The sequence below is a fragment of the Papaver somniferum genome, unplaced genomic scaffold, assembly GCF_003573695.1.
Source record: "Papaver somniferum cultivar HN1 unplaced genomic scaffold, ASM357369v1 unplaced-scaffold_132, whole genome shotgun sequence".
Classification (NCBI taxonomy): domain Eukaryota; kingdom Viridiplantae; phylum Streptophyta; class Magnoliopsida; order Ranunculales; family Papaveraceae; genus Papaver; species Papaver somniferum.
In genome coordinates, this window is record NW_020622381.1 from 7,997,272 (window position 1) to 8,015,574 (window position 18,303).

The 18,303-nt window shown below is 38.2% G+C and overlaps 2 protein-coding genes and 1 long non-coding RNA gene across 7 annotated transcripts; 1 reads left to right on the forward strand and 2 right to left on the reverse strand.

Moving 5' to 3' along the window:
* Window positions 1–519: 519 nt before the first annotated feature.
* On the reverse strand, window positions 520–6,817 carry LOC113332970. Of its 4 annotated transcripts, XR_003351745.1 has the most exons (5): window positions 6,670–6,817; window positions 6,513–6,588; window positions 4,819–6,230; window positions 4,453–4,707; window positions 3,224–4,346 (listed from the first exon to the last, which is right to left on the reverse strand). It is a non-coding gene; the product is annotated as an uncharacterized LOC113332970 (long non-coding RNA). The 4 variants fall into 4 exon arrangements; XR_003351744.1 differs by lacking the exon at window positions 3,224–4,346 and adding an exon at window positions 520–1,675 and having other exon boundaries at window positions 6,513–6,817; XR_003351743.1 differs by having other exon boundaries at window positions 3,224–3,929; window positions 6,513–6,817.
* A 192-nt stretch (window positions 6,818–7,009) lies between these two features.
* Window positions 7,010–12,049, forward strand: LOC113333333 (type I inositol polyphosphate 5-phosphatase 12-like). Of its 2 annotated transcripts, XM_026579840.1 has the most exons (11): window positions 7,011–7,986; window positions 8,084–8,336; window positions 8,461–9,271; window positions 9,420–9,544; window positions 9,763–9,847; window positions 10,037–10,202; window positions 10,302–10,342; window positions 10,444–10,711; window positions 10,791–10,914; window positions 11,011–11,377; window positions 11,461–12,049. In XM_026579840.1, the coding sequence occupies exons 1-11, from the start codon at window positions 7,143–7,145 to the stop codon at window positions 11,791–11,793; spliced, it is 3,417 nt and encodes a 1,138-aa protein (XP_026435625.1). In that variant the 5' UTR covers window positions 7,011–7,142; the 3' UTR covers window positions 11,794–12,049. The 2 variants fall into 2 exon arrangements, with proteins under 2 accessions (XP_026435624.1, XP_026435625.1); XM_026579839.1 differs by having other exon boundaries at window positions 7,010–7,986; window positions 10,037–10,342.
* A 252-nt stretch (window positions 12,050–12,301) lies between these two features.
* On the reverse strand, window positions 12,302–17,291 carry LOC113333260 (serine/threonine-protein kinase haspin homolog). Its single transcript, XM_026579778.1, has 15 exons — window positions 17,146–17,291; window positions 16,904–17,048; window positions 16,713–16,790; window positions 16,043–16,139; window positions 15,360–15,934; window positions 14,913–15,036; window positions 14,541–14,650; window positions 14,191–14,302; window positions 13,769–13,861; window positions 13,624–13,685; window positions 13,394–13,524; window positions 13,237–13,307; window positions 13,102–13,154; window positions 12,888–12,954; window positions 12,302–12,789 (listed from the first exon to the last, which is right to left on the reverse strand). Exons 1-15 carry the CDS (start codon window positions 17,147–17,149, stop codon window positions 12,664–12,666), a joined length of 1,848 nt encoding a protein of 615 aa, XP_026435563.1. The 5' UTR covers window positions 17,150–17,291; the 3' UTR covers window positions 12,302–12,663.
* Between the last annotated feature and the right edge of the window lie 1,012 nt (window positions 17,292–18,303).

Below are 18,303 nucleotides of genomic sequence, written 5' to 3' on the forward strand. Positions count from 1 at the left end.
AGAAACAAGTTGTTGAAGAAAGGATCAACCATTAATTATTTCTTTCGCAGAATAGCACATGCGTAACCGTTTCTTCAACAAACTATCATACCCCATTGTGACTACGTGTAACTGAAATCAAGTGCACTAGGAAAATGGCAGTTAAAATCTGTTTGAGTTAGTTATTTTTGTTCAAATTCAGGTTTAATTTTAATGAGTTGTTAATCTTGGACGTGGTAGATGCAACCACGTGTAGGGATATTCTCTTGAAGGGTTTAAGTTTTAGGGTTTTGTGTTGCTATTTAATTCTAAGTTGATTGTAAGGATAAGACATTGAATAAGAAACTTAAAATTGAGGCCGCACTCTGTTAAGTTTGGAATTACCCTAGCTCTTTATTCTATCATTGTTACTCTGATTTACTCATTATTCTGTCAAGATCAATCTGGTGCTTCACAGTTGGTATCATCCAAGGGATTTTTCATTCTCTCAAAAATGAATGGAGGTCCATCGATTAAGGAAGTTGACGCTATAACCAAAGATCTTAAAACATTACCTAAAAATCTTACAGAAATACAGATCAAAAATACGTTAGCTCATGCTGAAGCAACTAAGAAACATGTTGAGTTTTGAATAAACTAGTTTCTCTACTTGAAGACAATACGTACAAGTTTGCAGCACTTATTGATCAGGTTTCCAGATGTACATTAAATACACCTCTTGTAATTTTACCAATACCTCCATTTTCTGGAAAAACAGCTCACTCACAAAACACCTTTCAGTTAGGAAGTCACTCAAATTCTACCTTCAAAACCCCTAAAATAAAGTTTGCTAAATTTAACGGTGACCATCATGGAAGCTGGATCCATAAAAGTGAGAGATTTTTTCAGATAAATAAATTGGAGGAAGCAAAGAAAACAAAGTTTGCTTCGATGTACTTAGAAGGTAAAGCTGATTCATGGTACTTGGATTTCTAAACTGGTAAAGATCTAATACATTGACCTGTATTTGTTGATCCCATTTGTGGTCATTTTGAGAATTTAGCAAATGATAACCGTGTAGGATGCTTTAATAAATTGTATCAATTAACTATTGTGGAGGAGTATTATGAAAAGTTTGAATAGCTCAAAGCTCTAGTTCTTAATAAAAATCCTTACTTTACAGAGGAATACTTTGTGTTGAGCTCTCATTAGTGGGTTATAGATGTTATTAGAAATTCTGTTGATATACATAATCCAACATATGTCTCAAGCCTTTTTTTCTAACAAGATTGCAATAAAGTTCTCTCACATTTCAACAACAACAACAACCCAAATCTTCAACTTATAAAGCATCAACCACTTCAACTTATTTTTTTCCTAAATTCTCATCAGCTATACAAAACCCACGACATCCTTCACTCTACCTGTATCAACTTCTCCAACTTTATCTACACCTTTTTTCACATCTGTTACCAACCCTCCACCTTACATCCCACCCACTAGGCTTCTCACACAAGAAAAACAAAACCAAAGACAAGCTCAAGGCCTTTGTTACAATTGCGATGGCCAATATAAGCTAAGCCACATATGTAAGTCACAAAAATTGTTCATGATAGAAGCTGATGAAGAGGATGATCTGCTTGAATAATCTACATTAATTGAACCTCCATATGATACTCTCTCACTGGTATGATAAGTGCTGATAGAATTCGAATTCCTGGTTTTATTAATAAACAAGAAGTTACTATTCTAGTTGACACAGGCAGCACTCATAGCTTCATTGATTCAGCACTTGCAACTAGACTAGATTGTGAAGTATATCCAACAGCTCACATGTTGGTCACATTAGCTAATGGGGTCAGAACTACTAGCACTGGTGTGTGCAATAATTTACATTGGCAAATGCAAGGTCGGGATTTTATTGGAGACTTAACACTTCTTCCTCTAGGTGGTTGTGACATTATTTTAGGTGTTGATTGCCTAAGAACCTTAGGAGATGTTGTGTTTAACTTATCCAACCTTTCCATTTCCTTTATACTTAATGGTCAGCACCCCACGCTTCAAGGGATTACATCCAAACCATCACTCACGATGATGAGTGGAAACGAAGTAAATAAATTTCTCAAGAGGAACATACCAACATTTGTGGGCCAATTTTTCACATTTCTGCAACACCTATACAATCTGACAAACCTATTGAAATTCAATACCTCCTTGTTGAGTTCCGAGATGTCTTCTATGAACTCACTCAACTTCCACCCCAAAGAATTTCATATACTTCTATTGAAGAAAAATAGAAAATACTTGGAGGTTCTGTGTGGATTATAGGAAGCTCAATGACATCACTATTAAAGGTAAATTTCCTATCCTCGTTATTGATGAATTACTAGATGAATTGCATGGTTCTAATATTTTTACTAAGTTGGATTTGAGGTAAGGTTACTATCAAATAAGGGTTCATGTTCCAGACATCCCTAAGAGTGCATATAGAACACACCATGGACATTATGAATTCAAAGTCATTCCATTTGGTTTAACCAATGTACCTGCAACCTTCCAAGCCTAGATCAATTCTATTTTTGGACCATATCTTAGAAAATTTGTTCTTGTTTTCTTTGATGACATCCTAATTTATAGTGCCAACCTCACAGAGCATATTCAACATCTTTTATTAGTTCTTGTATTACCAAGACAACACCAATTTTTTGCAAAACACTCAAAGTGTTGTTTTGCACAATCCTCATTACAATACTTGGGTCATATTATTACTGTTGAAAGGGTAGCAACTGACCCTGAAAAGATGCATTGCATGCAATCTTATTCCATTCTAACTAAATTGAAGCAGTTAAGAGGGTTTCTAGGGCTCACAGGTTACTATAGAAAGTTTATTAGGGGTTGTGGCACCATCTGCAAACCTCTAATTGACCTACTTAAAAATAATTCCTTCAATTGGTCTCCCCTTGCATTAGAGACTTTCAATTCACTTAAGACTGCAAGTGCAATATGTACTTCACCTGTCTTAGAATTGCATGATTTTTCTAAACCATTTGTGGTAGAATCTGATGCTTGTTCTACTGGTATGGCATCTATTCTTATGCAAGAAGGTAGAGTTATTGAATTTTTCAGCAAACCTCTAGGTCATAAATCTTTGGGATTTTCCACTTACGAAAAGAAATTGCTAGTTGTGGTGATGACAGTTACAAGATGGATACACTACCTCATGGGCCACCATTTCTTCATCAACGCATATCAACGGAGCATTAAGTATTTTGTGGACCATAAGATCACCTCAGTACTACAGTAAAAATGGTTGATGAAGTTATTAGGGTTTGATTACACAATCCAGTACAAAAAGGGCCTTGAGAATAAGCTGCAGATGTATTGTCTAGAATACACTCAGATGCCTCCACTGCCAACTGCAACATTATAGACATGTCTACACCAACTTGGGATCAAGATATCATTCAAAGTTATGATCAAGACACTTTAGCCACTACATTAATTCCTCAACTCTTGGTCAACTCCATCTCAGTTTCACATTTTTTTCTTCAAGAAGGCATCTTAAGGTAGAAAGGGAGAATTTATGTGGGGGATGCACATAATTTAAGAACAAAATTTTTGGAATCTATCAATTCTTCTGCAATAGGTGGCCACTCAGGAATACAAGGCATCTACCAAAGAGAAAAGAGTTATTTTTAATGGAAATGGCTCAAGAAGGACACCACACTTTTTGTCAGCAATTGTGACACTTGCCAAAGAAATAAGGCTGAGCAGTCACACCCAACTGGTCTTCTACAACCTCTACTAATCCCATCTCAAGCATGGCAGCACATGTCTATGGACTTCATTGAAGGCTTGCCATAATCTAACAAAAAAGAGTCATCATGGTGGTTGTTGATAAGTTCACTAAGCATGGACACTTCATTGCCCTGGGCCACCCTTATACTGCTAAAATTGTTGCTTAGGCGTTCCTGCATTACATCTTCAAGTCACATAGGTTACATGCTTCCGTAATTTCTGACAGAGACAAGGTATTTTGGCAAGAACTTTTTAGGTCCTTGGGAACTAGATTACACCTGAGTATTGTCTACCACCCAAAAACATATGGGCAAGCTGAAAGTGAATTCATACTTGGAAGGATATTTGAGGTGTATGACAGGATATAAACCTAAGAATTGGTCCAAATGGCTTTCACTTGTTGGTGGTGGGTTACCCGTCATAACTTGCAAATTACGGCCCTAATTCATATGTAATCCTAATGTCACGACCAGTGGCGCCATGGTGGCACAAACGCTGCATGATAAAGATACTACCGTGCATAGGCAAAGAAAAACTCTCTCGGACATTTAGTAAACACACTTGTATTCTTCAAAAATCTAACCTTTTTTCTTTAAAAAACAAAAAAAAAAAACAAATTGGTTGAGAAACATGATGGCAAGCAGCAGATTTTTTTTATAAGAGTACTGTATTGAAACAAGGGATACAAGTAAGCACCTGAATCTTGCCACTGGAGGAACCTGTATAAAGCATTTCTCCTTCAGAATCTGATGCCAAACTTGTGATTTTTGAGCTTTCTCTTCCACCCCCTGTTTTAATGGAAGCAACTCTAACAAGTCATTCTCTTAAATAGACATCAGTTATTCCACTTTTAGTTCCTATAAAAACAAAATCATTGTTGGCAGTTATGCAGTGGATGTCGGATCCTGTTGGTAAGGTTGCAATTACTTCCTTTGTTGAGAGCGAGAACACCTGCAATTCAAGTTGATTTATATCTTAGTACAAATTACAGAAAATGATAATGTATGGTTTTGTTCGGACAGTAGAATGATGAATGTTCTGATAAAATTGTTAGAGAAATACCTTTCCGGCTGTGCCATCGACTGAAGAGCCACCAGCAAAGAGGAGATCACCATGAACATAAAGGGCATGCATGGCCTGTTTCCCCAAGAGCTTTTTAGTCCCAGAAAAAAATGTAGCTTTTTAGTCTCACAAAAAAGGTTAGATTTATTGGGCGGGTTGGTGGGTCGGTTCGGGTGAAGGAAGTCCCTACCCGCAACCGACCCAACATACGGTGGGTTTTCACGTGCCTCACCCATAGTCGACCCATACCTAGGTGGGTCGGTTCGGGTACGGGTATTTTTTGACGGGTGTGGGTCGGGTCGGCGGGTCGAGTCGGTTATGTGCAGCCCTAAGTGGTGGTATAACACAAATTATCATTAGAGTTTAAAGATAACACCTTTCACTGCTATCTATGGTTATTCACCTCCACACTTGGCTTTTCCTAATGAAGTTACACCATCATTGGCTGATGTTGAAGACTACTTGAAGGATAGGAAAGCTATGCTGGACTTCTTGAAGGAATCTCTTCATCAATCACAAGAGAGGATGAGAGTATTTGCTGATAAAAAGAGAATTGATCGACCTTTTGAAGTGGGAGACTATGTTTTCTTAAAGCTCCAACCATGTAGACTGTCTTCCATGGCTGTGAAAAGAAATTTTAAATCGTCTTCAATATACTATGGACCCTTCATGGTTCTTAAGAAGATTGGTGCAGTTGCTTATCAGTTGGACCTTCCTGTCCAGTCCAAAAGTCACAATGTGTTCCACGTTTCACAGTTAAAGAAGAATATAGGAGCTACAGCCACCACCTTGCCCACCTCGCCGGTAGTCAAGGAAGAGGGTGAAATCATCTTAGTTCCAGTGGCTGTTTTGGGTTACAGGCAAGACATTCGTCAAGGTAACTCAGTTCTTCAAGCCCTTATTCAATGGTCACATACAAACCCTGTTGATGCCACGTGGGAGGTTATTACGAATGTGGAGGCATACTTCCCAAAATTTCGTCTTTGAAGACAAAGATCGTCTGAAGAACGGGGTATTTGTCATGCCCTATTGTGACTGCCTGTAACTGAAATCGGGTGCACTATGCAGTTAAACTCTGTTAGAGAGCTAGTTATTTTTGTTCAAATTCATATTTAATTTTAATGAGTTGTTAATCTTGGACGTGGTAGATGCAACCACGTATAGGGCTATTCTCTTTTAGGGTTTAAGTTTAGGGTTTTGTGTTGCTATTTAATGCTAAGTCGATTGTAAGGATTAGGCATTCAATAAGAAACTTAAAATTGAGGCTGCGCTATGTCGAGTTTGGAGTTACCCTAGCTCTCTATTCTATCATTGGTACTCTGATATACTCATTGTTCTGTCAAAATCAATCTGGTACTTGACACAAACGTAGATCCCTTTCATCGTTCCATTTCATCGTTTTTGGTTCGACTCTGGCAAATCGTATGCACTTTCTTAGATCAAATGGCAATAATGCAATTGTTATGAATAAAAGTAAACTGAACTAGAAAATGGAAAAATATAACGCAATAGGAACATCAATCATCATCTTCGATCTCAACTCACAAATAATGAGTTGTTAATCAGGAAAATCAAAAAGGTTCAAGGCATAAATTGCCCATTGTTATGTCAACATATGAAAGCCTTGGGCCTTAAAACATAAGATGCTTCATTTAACTCTTAATTAGTAAAAGCACAAAGATCGACAATCATACCTGCCTTCCCAGCACTCTTCAGCAACCTCCCTCATCTTCCTATATGTTTCTGACTGCATGCGAAAAATGAAAAAGCCTAGTTCACAGAACAATGATTAGATTCAGGCACAAATGTAGTTATGACTTGCACATCTTTTTCAGATATTCCTTTTTCTACCTGCTTACAGCCTCTAGGACCCTTGACAGATCTGGATCATTAGATAGGTGAAGATAATGTATCGCTTCTCCTGCATGCAAAAATAAATAAAACGAATGTCTGAATCTGCGAAATCTTAAATGAATCTATCCAGTGTTCAGTTACCGGTATTGATTCGGGAAAGGGTGAAATCATTAACGTTCTTGAATATATTTAGCCTTCTATGGTGGGAAAACTTAGTCCACTCACAAAATAAGGCGCCTATTTCTGGTCAACCAACCATTTTTTTTTAAACCAAACAAAATCTCTCCAAAGTCGCCTATCCATGCACTCTCCATCAACCTCGCCTTCTTCCCCGATGATCCAATCAATGTCTTTTCTGTCGTCCCAAACTATACCTTTCTCTTTTTTCTCTCTCTTCTCTCTGTTTCTGCCATTTTCTTCTCTGTAACTCTGGGCTCCGACAGAGAAAACTACACAAAAACGTATCAATCATGGAAGCAGAAAGAGTCGAAGATGTAGACGGAGATGTATTAGCATCACTATCAACAGTACCGCCGCGTCGTAAAATTCATTCGTACAGTCAACAATTAGGTTCCACTGGAAAAACAAAACGAAACAACATTCGGAAACATAGTTTAGATGAAATACCATCTAAAGGAATGGATCGTTACTTCAATGATTCATCTGATGATGATTTCGTACCTTCTTCCACTACTACAGCGAATAACAACAATTCAAACAATCAGTATAACAATAATAATTTCAGTTGTTCAGATAGAAATCCTGACAATTACTCTGACGATGACGATGACGATGGTAATGATAATGATAATTTCTGTAAACAACCTTTACAGGAATTTATTGCTAGTGGTGGTGGTAATGGCATATTTAAAGTTCCGATGCGTGCAGCTGAACATCCCGGTCGTCCACCGAATTTAGAGTTACGGCCACATCCGTTGCGCGAAACTCAAGTCGGGTTGTTTTTAAGAACAATCGTTTCTACTGAGAATCAATTATGGGCAGGTCAAGAATGTGGGGTGAGGTTCTGGAATTTTGATGATTATTATTCAGTGGGTTGTGGTACTGCTGTTTCTGCCACGGAGAAAACTAAGAAAGGTGATGAAGATTCTGCACCATTCTATCAGTCTGCCCAAACTTCGCCGGTATTGTGTTTAGTTGTTGATTCTGGAAATAAATTGATTTGGAGTGGGCATAAAGATGGTAAGATCAGGTCATGGAAAATGGATCCACCTTTGGATGGTACTCCTTTTAAAGAAGGTTTAAGTTGGAATGCTCATCGCGGACCTGTTCTTTCTTTGATTATGACTTCTTTCGGTAATTTGTTTTCGTCATTTTCTTATTATATATAAAGCGATGAATTGCATTTGAGCTTTCTTATCTGACAAGCACATTTGGTTACTTTGAACTGCAGGTGATATATGGTCAGGTTCTGAAGGTGGTGTAGTCAAGGTCTGGCCTTGGGAACCCATTGAAAAATCGCTATCTTTGAAGGTCGAGGAAAGACACATGGCTGCCTTGTTAGTTGAGAGGTCATTTGTTGACCTTAGGACTCAAGTTACCGTAAATGGAGTTTGCTCCATATCTGCTTCAGATGTAAAGTTTCTCTTATCTGATAACTGTAGAGCCAAAATATGGAGTGCTGGGCAGTTGTCCTTTGCATTGTGGTATGTGCTTGTTTAATTGCCTTTTGTCTTCCCCAAAAGCCTTCACTTCTAGTTTTCGGAAATATGTTAATCTCATCTTACATTCTAGTCATGCTGAGGTATCTATAATTGGTTTGCTCTGCAGGGACGCGCGGACAAAGGAACTTCTGAAAGTGTTTAATATTGAAGGGCAGGTTGAGAATCGAGTAGACATGTCATCAGTTGGGGAGCCATCTGCAGAAGATGAGATGAAAGCAAAGTTGAGTACCTCATCAAAGAAGGAGAAGTCGCAAGGTCCATTTAGCTTTTTTACGCGCTCACGCAATGCTTTGATGGGAGCAGCTGATGCTGTACGCCGAGTTGCAGCAAAGGGAGGATTTGGGGAAGATAATAAAAGAACAGAAGCAATAGTCATGGCTACGGATGGAATGATTTGGACGGGTTGTTCTACTGGTTTGCTTGTGCAGTGGGATGGAAATGGCACTCGTTTACAAGATTTCAATTACCAATCATGTGCTGTTCAGTGTTTCTGTGCTTTTGGGACTCGGATATGGGTAGGATACGTTAACGGTACGGTTCAGATAATGGATCTTGAGGGTAATCTTCTCGGTGGATGGGTTGCTCATAGTTGTCCTGTAATAAGAATGGCTGTTGGAGCTGGTTATGTATTTACATTGGCAAATCATGGTGGTATTCGCGGATGGCATATGGCCTCTCCTTGCCCTCTTGACAACATTTTGAGATCAGAACTGAGCAGCAAGGAAATACTATATACAAAACAAGATCATATTAACATATTGATAGGCACGTGGAATGTAGGACAAGGAAAACCCCCGCATGACGCACTGGTACTCTGGCTGGGTTCTGCTTCGCCAGAGGTTGGCATTGTTGTTGTTGGGTTACAAGAAGTTGAAATGGGTGCAGGTTTTCTTGCAATGTCTGCTGCAAAAGAATCTGTAAGTGTTTTATCATTTTGTCTTATATCTGTTTCTATTGTGACCATGTTCTAATCTTTACAAATCACACATTGCATTAGCTGACATTCATTCAATTGAATTTTCTTCTCTTTTCTTTACTCTTTAACCATTTTGGTTTTCTGTCTAGGTGGGACTTGAGGGGAGTTCCATTGGCCAGGCTTGGCTGGATGCAATAGGAAAAGCCTTGGATGAAGGGACAACTTTTGAGCGTGCGGGTTCGAGGCAGCTTGCAGGGTTGCTTATAGCTTCGTGGTGAGTATATGTGTGCTTTTCCCTAATTATAGTATGTTCCGCTTCTATAAAATTTGCAGCGATTTTCTTAAACGTGCATTGGTCCTTCATGACTTCACAACTTACATACTGACTTGTCTAAACGTGGTGTTTATCATGCTGCAACAGGTTTTCCATTTAGTTTGGTAATGTTAGTTCAATGAACGAAAATTCAATACTACTTTTTGAGTTGTTTCCAGGTTTAGAAAGAGCCTTAAAGCAAATATTGGGGATATCGATGCTGCAGCAGTTCCATGTGGTTTTGGCCGTGCCATTGGTAATAAGGTATGCCTACTCTTTGTTGTCAATGATAGAAGAGTGCTAAAGGAGTGAATTCATTATTATCATTTACGTTTTTCGGTGTTTATTTTTGTTTAGCTTTTTCATTTATTTTTTCTTCTGTTTTCTTGGTGTTGTTATGGATACCTCTGACAAGTTATGGATACCTCTGACAACAGATGTTTGTTTGAGCAGGGGGGTGTAGGTTTGAGAATGAGGGTCTATGATCGAAAACTATGCTTTGTGAACTGTCACCTTGCTGCACATTTAGAAGCAGTCAATCGACGAAATGCAGATTTTGATCATATTTTCAAAAATTTAAGTTTTAGCCGGCCATCTAACCTTATCAATGCTTCATCTAGTATGGTTCTACTTTTTTTTTTCCTTCTTCTTTTCGGTTCTGTTGTTATAATTGCTTCTTCATCTTGGCTTATATTTGTTTGCTATTTGTTCTTTGCAGCTGGTGCATCATCTGCTGTCCAAATGCCTCGCGGTGCAAATGTACATTAGTTCTACTGAATCCCTTAGTTTGTTTCTTTCAGCTCTTTTATCCCCTCCAAGCAACAGCAAAAACAAGATGGATAATTGTTTTCTGGTTTCAGGCTGCGGGCAATCAATCCGAAGATGGGAGGCCTGAGTTAGCTGAAGCAGATCTCGTTGTATTTCTCGGTGATTTCAATTACCGGCTTCATGGTATTTCTTATGATGAAGCAAGGGACTTCGTATCACAAAGATGCTTTGATTGGCTTAGAGAAAGGGATCAGCTGAGAAAGGAGATGAAAGCTGGGAAAGTCTTCCAAGGGATGCGCGAAGGGATCATAAAGTTCCCTCCTACATACAAGTTTGAGAGGCACAAACCAGGCTTAGGAGGTACATGTACTAGATCAAAGTAAGTGTTCCCGTTTGGCTTGGATCATTCAGAGGTATTAACAATTTTGCTTTATCCTAGGATATGATTCTGGTGAAAAGAAGCGAATTCCTGCCTGGTGCGACAGAATACTATATCGTGATACTCGTCCTGGTACAGAGGCTGACTGCAATTTGGAGTGTCCTGTAATTGTTTCAATACTGAAGTAAGTTGCTCTATGTGCATGATTCAAATCTCGAATATAAACAGCTCGAAAATGAGTTAGAAAGCATCTCTTACTTATTATTTTTCGTCGTGTCAGGTATGAGGCTGTAATGGAGGTTACAGATAGTGATCACAAGCCTGTGCGCAATATAATGAGTGTGGATATAGCTCATGCAGATGAATCAATAAGAAGAAAAGAATACGGAGAAATTATTGAAACAGATGAGAAAATTAAGTCTATGCTAGAGGAATCATATGTAATTCCAGAAACTGTAGTTAACTCCACAAACATACTACTTTCGAATCAGGATAAATTCATATTACGAATCACTAACAAATGCTCCAAAGACACTGCAATCTTCGAAATCATTTGCATTGCTCATTCCACTGTCAAAGAAGAGGAGGATGAAGCATCTGACCAGCAATCTACGAAAGGTTCCTTCGGATTTCCTCGCTGGCTTGAGGTATTCACTCTTAAGATGCATAGAACTTCCAGCTGCAGTTTAACTCTTCATAATTATTTAAACTAATAACTGTGGTGATCCAGGTTAATCCAGCAGTTGGTGTAATCAGACCTGGCGAAAGTGCGGAAGTGACGGTGCAACACGAGGAATCCCATACTCTAGAAGAGTTTGTGGACGGAGTACCACAAAACTGGTGGTCGTCTCAACAAGACTCGAGAGATAAAGAAGTGATATTGAGTTTGAATACCCAAGGCAGTTGTTCCACCAGAACTAACAGGCAACAAATTACAGTCCGCCATAGCTTCTCATCAAAGACCAATATAAGGATTGACTCGAAAGGCAGCCATAGTTCTAAAAAGGGTCAGAATAGTCGAACCTCTTCTCACCACTCTGACAACTTTGATGCCGATAATTAATCAAACCTTCCTGGAAAACGAAAAACAAAATCAGAAAATGTAAATGTGGGGAAGAAATCCAAGCTTTAGTCAAGCTTAGCAAGTTCATGATTCTACTACGGCGCGTTGTAAATAGCCATGACGAGCCTAAGCCATATGGAGGAGGTTCGATTTTGTTCATTATGTTCATGATTCAACCCAAAATATCTTAGTGGGGAGTCATTCTTTAAACCCAGATTTAAGCTTTCCAAGTCCATGTCTTCGCGTGTTGTAAGCATTCTTTTCGACTCACTTTTTTTTTTTTTTTTTTTGACCTCTATGATAGAGAGTTTACATCAGATGGTAGTACTATTTGATAATTCTGTTTAGAGAATACTAAACTTGATCTAATTTGATTCCTATGATTGGTGTGAGGTCTGCCCAAAAGTATCTGGTTCTATTCAAGTTACATACCTGAGCATTGTGATGACAGCTTTTAGACTTGTGAACGTACTTAGAATATCTTAATTTTAGAGGGAAAAGGCTTTTAACTTTCATAAACTTTCTTGGAATTAGCTCATTACAAACAATTAAAATATGAAGAAAGATGCGCAAGAGATAACATGCGAGAGTAAGTGAACCAATCAATTTAGCAAGTACATTATCAACCAAAATTACAATCTTTTTCCTCTCACCAAACCGCTGCTGTGCTGTGGGGTCTAACTACATGGAATAAGTTATTCCAGTAGTTAACATGGGAGCTCTAAAAAATTTCCTGCAGATTGGCATGTACAGCATGGCCACCATGTTTTCATCCGGTGAGAGTATCAAAACACAGTTTATTTACAACAGTTAGGGTGATAAATATTGTCGATGAGTTAATCTTTGGTTTCTTCGTCCTATTTGTGTCAGTTAAATGTCATGGTCAAGCAACAAGCTGCTGAAGAATGAATCAGCTATTGCTTCTTTCGCAGAACAGCAAGTGCCTAGTCGTTTCTTCAGTGAACGTAGATCCCTTTCATCATTTTTAGTTCGACTCTGGAAGGCAAATGCAGTTATGAATAAAAGTAGGCTGAATTAGAAAATGGAAACATATAGGAGAAGAAAAAGGGATATCATCTTTGATCTCAACTCACAAATGATTTCTTCAGCAGCAAAATGTCAACCAGGTATTGCAGCCATAACACATTCGTCTTGGGGAAGCTGTTGACCAGGAAAATCAAAAAGGTTCAAGACATGAATTGTCCACTGTTATGACAACATATGAAAGCCTTAGGCCTTAAAACATAAGATGCTTCCTTCTGCTCTTACAGGTCCAATTAGTAAAATTACAGAGATCCACAACCATACCTTCCTTCCCAGCACTCTTCAGTAACCTCCCTCATCTTCCTATATGTTTCTGACTGTGAAAAATGAAAAAGCCTAGTCAATGAAATTCACAGAACTCCAGACTTACACATCTTTTTCAGATATTCTTTTTCTTACCTGCTTACAACCTTTAGGACCCTTGAACAGATCTGGATCGTTAGACAGGTCAAGATAATGTATTGCTTCTCCTGCATGCAAAAATAAAACGAATGTCTGAATCTGCAAAATTTTAAATAAAATAATAAATGCATCCAGTGTCTGAGTAGATAATTACCGGTATTGATTCTGGAAAGGGTGAAATCAATTATTGATACTGACAATCCAAACGTTCTTGCCCACATTTGCCTTCCCCCAAGAACAAATTTTTTAGTTTCAGCTTCCGTATGAGTTAAAAGGATATTTCCCCTGTAGAGGTAATTTGATGTCATCTCAGTAATAGTATATCATGGAGATTGCTAATTGACAGTAAAACTAGTAGTAATGTAATGGATGATTAAATTAGACCAGTGGAGATCTCGATGTTCAAATTCATAAGCAGCTTCTGCCACAGCTAAGGCAGCTGCAACCTGAAATGTAGAATAAGAGATAAATTCAGTTATAAATCTGTGGGAAATGGGTTTGTAAAGAGTTGAGAAAGTCAGAACCGCACCTGAACCAATAAGCTCTGAGCTTCTTCAAAATCCGAGAGCACAAAGCTTTCAAGGTCTTTACCACCATTCGCTAGGACAAAAACGAGATAGCACTGAACAAAATTTAATTAGATTAGCAATTAAATTGTGGAAAACAAACAACTCAATCTGTGGATTCTGTACCCGGGATGTTGCTGGGCAGAATCATGCAGGGTTAGTTTTGGTGAGGGTAGATTTTCTCTGAGTATGAATATTGTGAGGAAAATCAACTCATGCTGGAGAAGAAATATATAGATTATTCTTATAAGTAATAGAACTACGAACTCCAGCTCAATAAAAAGGTTATGATACTAAATTCATTATAATGGTTTGAAATAGATTGTGAGGAATTCAGATGAAGATTTCCCTATCGGAAAAATTAGTCTGTTGGGATGAAACTAACCTGTTCTTCTGGAAATTCTTTAGGGTGGTCGTTTGCCGATTTATTTGTTACATCCCAATCATCCCATGCTTTTATGAGGGAAGCATCATATACACCTTGACAAACTCGTACACTGTGCAGATATAAACATGATATCCTTTAGAAGTTCGCATCGAAATATTATGGAAGCAACTTATCTTTCTTTGTGGCAGATTGTTTGACTATCAACTGAAATGGAAACCATGTTGACCTAGGTGTAAGAGCAACGACTATGATAACATGACCTAACAAATCAATCATAGTATACTAAGGCATGATCAATCTAAAGACGGTAAGCATGATGGATGTGTTTATGCAGAGGCAGCACATACTCTATTGTTTCTATGAAGGTTGTGCATGTATTATCTAAATCGCCTTCTTGACCTTTTAAACTGTTCAGAGCCCAGGAAAGCAATACCTCCTCCAGCAATTCTGAGGATCTCTGACAAAAACAAGGAGATGCGTTAAAATAAAACCAAACAACGATCCTGTATAATAATAATTCACTGAAACCCCTCAGTAATAGTATATGCCCTCGAGTTGGGAAGCAAAGGAATAAACTTGAAAGTCAGAAGACACGAATATACGTTATCCAAACAAAAAATGAACCTTTCGAACACAGAGTTAAAATAGTTGCGAACTTTATATCGAGAAAAAGCTGAAAATAATCACCCTGAAGAAAGATATATAACTGGCCTTAATACCTTTTGTACTTCCCCATTCACTTTAAAATCACCGTCGATCGGCACTATTTTGCAGACTCTCCCACCAGCCATGAAGGCTTCTCCAAATGTTCCCTCACCAATCTTCTCTATACTGCCAGGGTCGCTGTTTTCAAGATAATCCAAATTTTCCATCAGAAGAAATATGAACATGGCCAAATTTAAACCCAGCATATAAGACAGGCATGCCTACAGACTACAGCTAAAAAGGGCAAACTAAAATGCATAGGGGATTAGAGTTTTGAGGCGCGCACAGTGCATGCGTCCCACGTGGATGCCCTATTTGTCGTTGGATGGGCAACATGTTGAGCTAAATGCCTGGCATTATGGTGATATAGGGCACCATGTGCAACACATGTGCGGGCAGTCAAATCTTTATTTTATAATAAGCACAAAGGATGCTGGCTTTGAAATAAATAGACAACGAACCAGTGCTGAGAGAACAAGTCCAACAGTGTGGAAGGAGCGGACTGCCTGCAAGCTGCTAGCAGTGACATAAATGGATCCTGCTGATTATCATCCAAAAAGGACAATCGTTGCGTCAAAGAAAGCCTTTCAATTGACTTTTGTATTTCCTCACAACCTTCATCAACCATAGTCGACGCTTCTGCTTTGCTCTTTTCTGAGTCCTTGTCGATGACACTTGAACTAGTCTGTAGAGGAAGCAAATCCAAGGAGAGTCTTCGAGCTACCCTTTCTGGGGTTTTCTCCTCTGATATCATGGGACCTTCACTGTTGATACACTCCAATGGCATCATCGGAGTCTTCAATATACTAGTTAACGTGCTAGAAGGACCACAACTGACATTCAGATTCTTTGCGACTAGCCATTTGCCCAATCTGGTGTTTAATTTCGGTAAAACTAAGTAATCACTTTGAGTAGCACCCATTTCCCATGTACAGAAGGTTTTAGGTGAAGGACTTTCCTCTAACAACTCAAACGAGTCAACCTCTTGGAAGTATGCCTTTTCCTTTTCAAAATTTGTAGGTATCACATTCTTCTTCTGCGAACAAAACAAAGATAAAAACAAGAATCACACGGTTATAGAAATTAGTTTCGCGTCTCCACTGTCAGTCCATATTGCAAATAAGTACAAGTTGTAAGAACATACTCTAGGGATGGGCGGTTTCCTTTTGACTCCCTTTTGTTGTCTTAATTGAGGTTGATAAAGTACGCATGGTGATGAGATGGCAATACTAGTTCTTCCTCTGTCATATACAAACACTTATATCTTCACTAACTGGCTTACCAAATATATCCATCAGTAGAATTTTATAATGCAAATCTCTCTTGGGGTAGGATCCTAAAACATGCTTAGATTGACGTTATCATTACACTCTAACTAACAGTTGAAATTCAAACTTGTAGAACGTAAGGTTACACATAATGGAATGTGGTATATATTTTTTAAAATGTAATGCACAATGACAAGAACATTCTACAAAATGATTAGCTTGTCATTAGATTTCATTTGGGTGCCACAGAAAAACATGCGCCAAAATGTAAAGACAGTCAATTTAAGCATGTCAAGGGATCTTGCCCCATATCTCTTACCAACATCTTACAAAATGTGGTTTGGATTGCCTAGGGCAACCCACTGGGGAATGGCTAGCATATACAAGATTATAGTGAATTTGGCACCGCGTGCACCAATGGCGCAAACATTCAAACATTTTACTTACAAAACGGCTTAGGTTATCAAAATCGTCAGATATCCATTGTGTAAAAACATCAACATAAAAATGAAAACAGTAGACAAATTAAAACAATTAGGGCAAAACCTGATGGAAAGGGAACGGTTCCAACTGATCTTCCTAGCTGCCAAATTCAAGCGATTATGCTTCTGTGGAAAAACCCCTCTGAGTATTAAAAAGATTCAAACTTTAATCAATATAAGTAACAATTGATCAAAATAAAAACAAACCCACACCATAAAAGCCCAGATAATACAAGGGGGTCTAACAATTCCTACCGTATTTCGTGACTGTCGTTATCAGTATTTCTTTCTCTTCTTCTTCTGTAAATTACTGCAACTTGTGGTTGTTGTTGTGGTGTTTCTTCTTCATTTATAGTAGTTGATGCAATTTCTGACCAGATATCAACGAAACCATTGGTGCCTGTAATTAGAAAAGGGAAAAAAAAGAATTGAACATTCAGATGAGAGAGAGTTTTGCTAGATAGAAAATGGAAACTTAGGGTTTTTAGTGAAAGTACCCATTGCACAGACGACGAGAGAGAGCGAGTTGGGCCAACGGATACTGAAACGTCAGAAGTCATACTATGATTTCAGAGAGTGAGGGCGATTTTCAAACCATTTTGGCGGGACATAGTCATAAAAATTGGAAGATTAGGTTTTCACGGCAGACCTGTCATGGAGGTCCTTTTTAGGTGAGCTATTTTCGAACCACGTGAGAAATACGATGGCAATGTACTGAATGTTTGGATTTGGGTCTTGTCTTGGCCAAGATCAGGGCACTTTGATATATTGATTGCCCTAGAGAGTTAGAAAGTGAGATATAAATTTTGGGTAATTGTTGATTAAATCTGTTTGTAAGTAGAAAACGTCAGACCTTGCAGAGAGGTTCTATTAGCAATCACGGATAAACATAATACTCCCTCCGTCCCACTCCTAAGTGACCTATTTGAAATTTGCACAATTTTTAAGGCAAGCAAGGAAAATAGTATTTTTAATCATTTTTTACAATTATACCCTTATGAATAATAACTAGTGAAATTTAAAAATGGTTTATCTCTCAAAATACTCCACGGATGTTCGCAAATTTCATACAATTGAAAAGCATTTTAAAACACCTACGTGACGAATATAAACATGCCTATCAAATTATACATATTTCATATATTATTTATAATTAACTAAAAGGATAATTCCGGAATATCTCATTATTTAGTGATATAGGTCACTTATCATTGGGACAAAATCTAAAATCAAATAGGTCACTTAGGAGTGGGACGGAGGGAGTACTAGTTAGTAAACCTAGCGTGATCAGATTAAAATTACACACACTAAAGAACTCGAGTAATACCTTAGTGTGTGCTCGCTCCTTGATGGCTCATAATGTATTTATATTATTCGGTGAGACTAGGAGTTTTCCAAATTGTAGAGTGTACTTGTTATCTTATGGTTGGTGATAGTTTGTAACGAAGGAAGAGGGATTCTTCGATCTACTCATCCGTATTGCTTGCAACTTAACCAATTTTAATTGTTTATTATTTACTCTGCTTTGAAATGCGGCACAATACCCTCCTTTGGTTACCTTATGACAACCGAAAAAACTCATTGTTGTTCGTGAAACAAACTTATTATCTCTCACTCCAGACTATTTCGTCGGCTCACCTTGGTGGCTTATTGGC

Bases quoted from the DNA above. Each gene is read 5' to 3' on its own strand.
- LOC113333333 (XM_026579839.1), top strand. From the start codon at position 7,143: ATGGAAGCAGAAAGAGTCGAAGATGTAGACGGAGATGTATTAGCATCA. The intron at 7,987-8,083 runs GTAATTTGTTTT...TTTGAACTGCAG, and splicing joins TTTGATTATGACTTCTTTCG to GTGATATATGGTCAGGTTCT. The intron at 10,915-11,010 runs GTAAGTTGCTCT...TCGTCGTGTCAG, and splicing joins GTAATTGTTTCAATACTGAA to GTATGAGGCTGTAATGGAGG.
- LOC113333260 (XM_026579778.1), bottom strand. The intron at 14,303-14,540 runs GTATGTGCTGCC...ATATCTGCACAG, and splicing joins ACCTTCATAGAAACAATAGA to TGTACGAGTTTGTCAAGGTG. The intron at 13,308-13,393 runs GTAATTATCTAC...TTTTGCATGCAG, and splicing joins CCTTTCCAGAATCAATACCG to GAGAAGCAATACATTATCTT.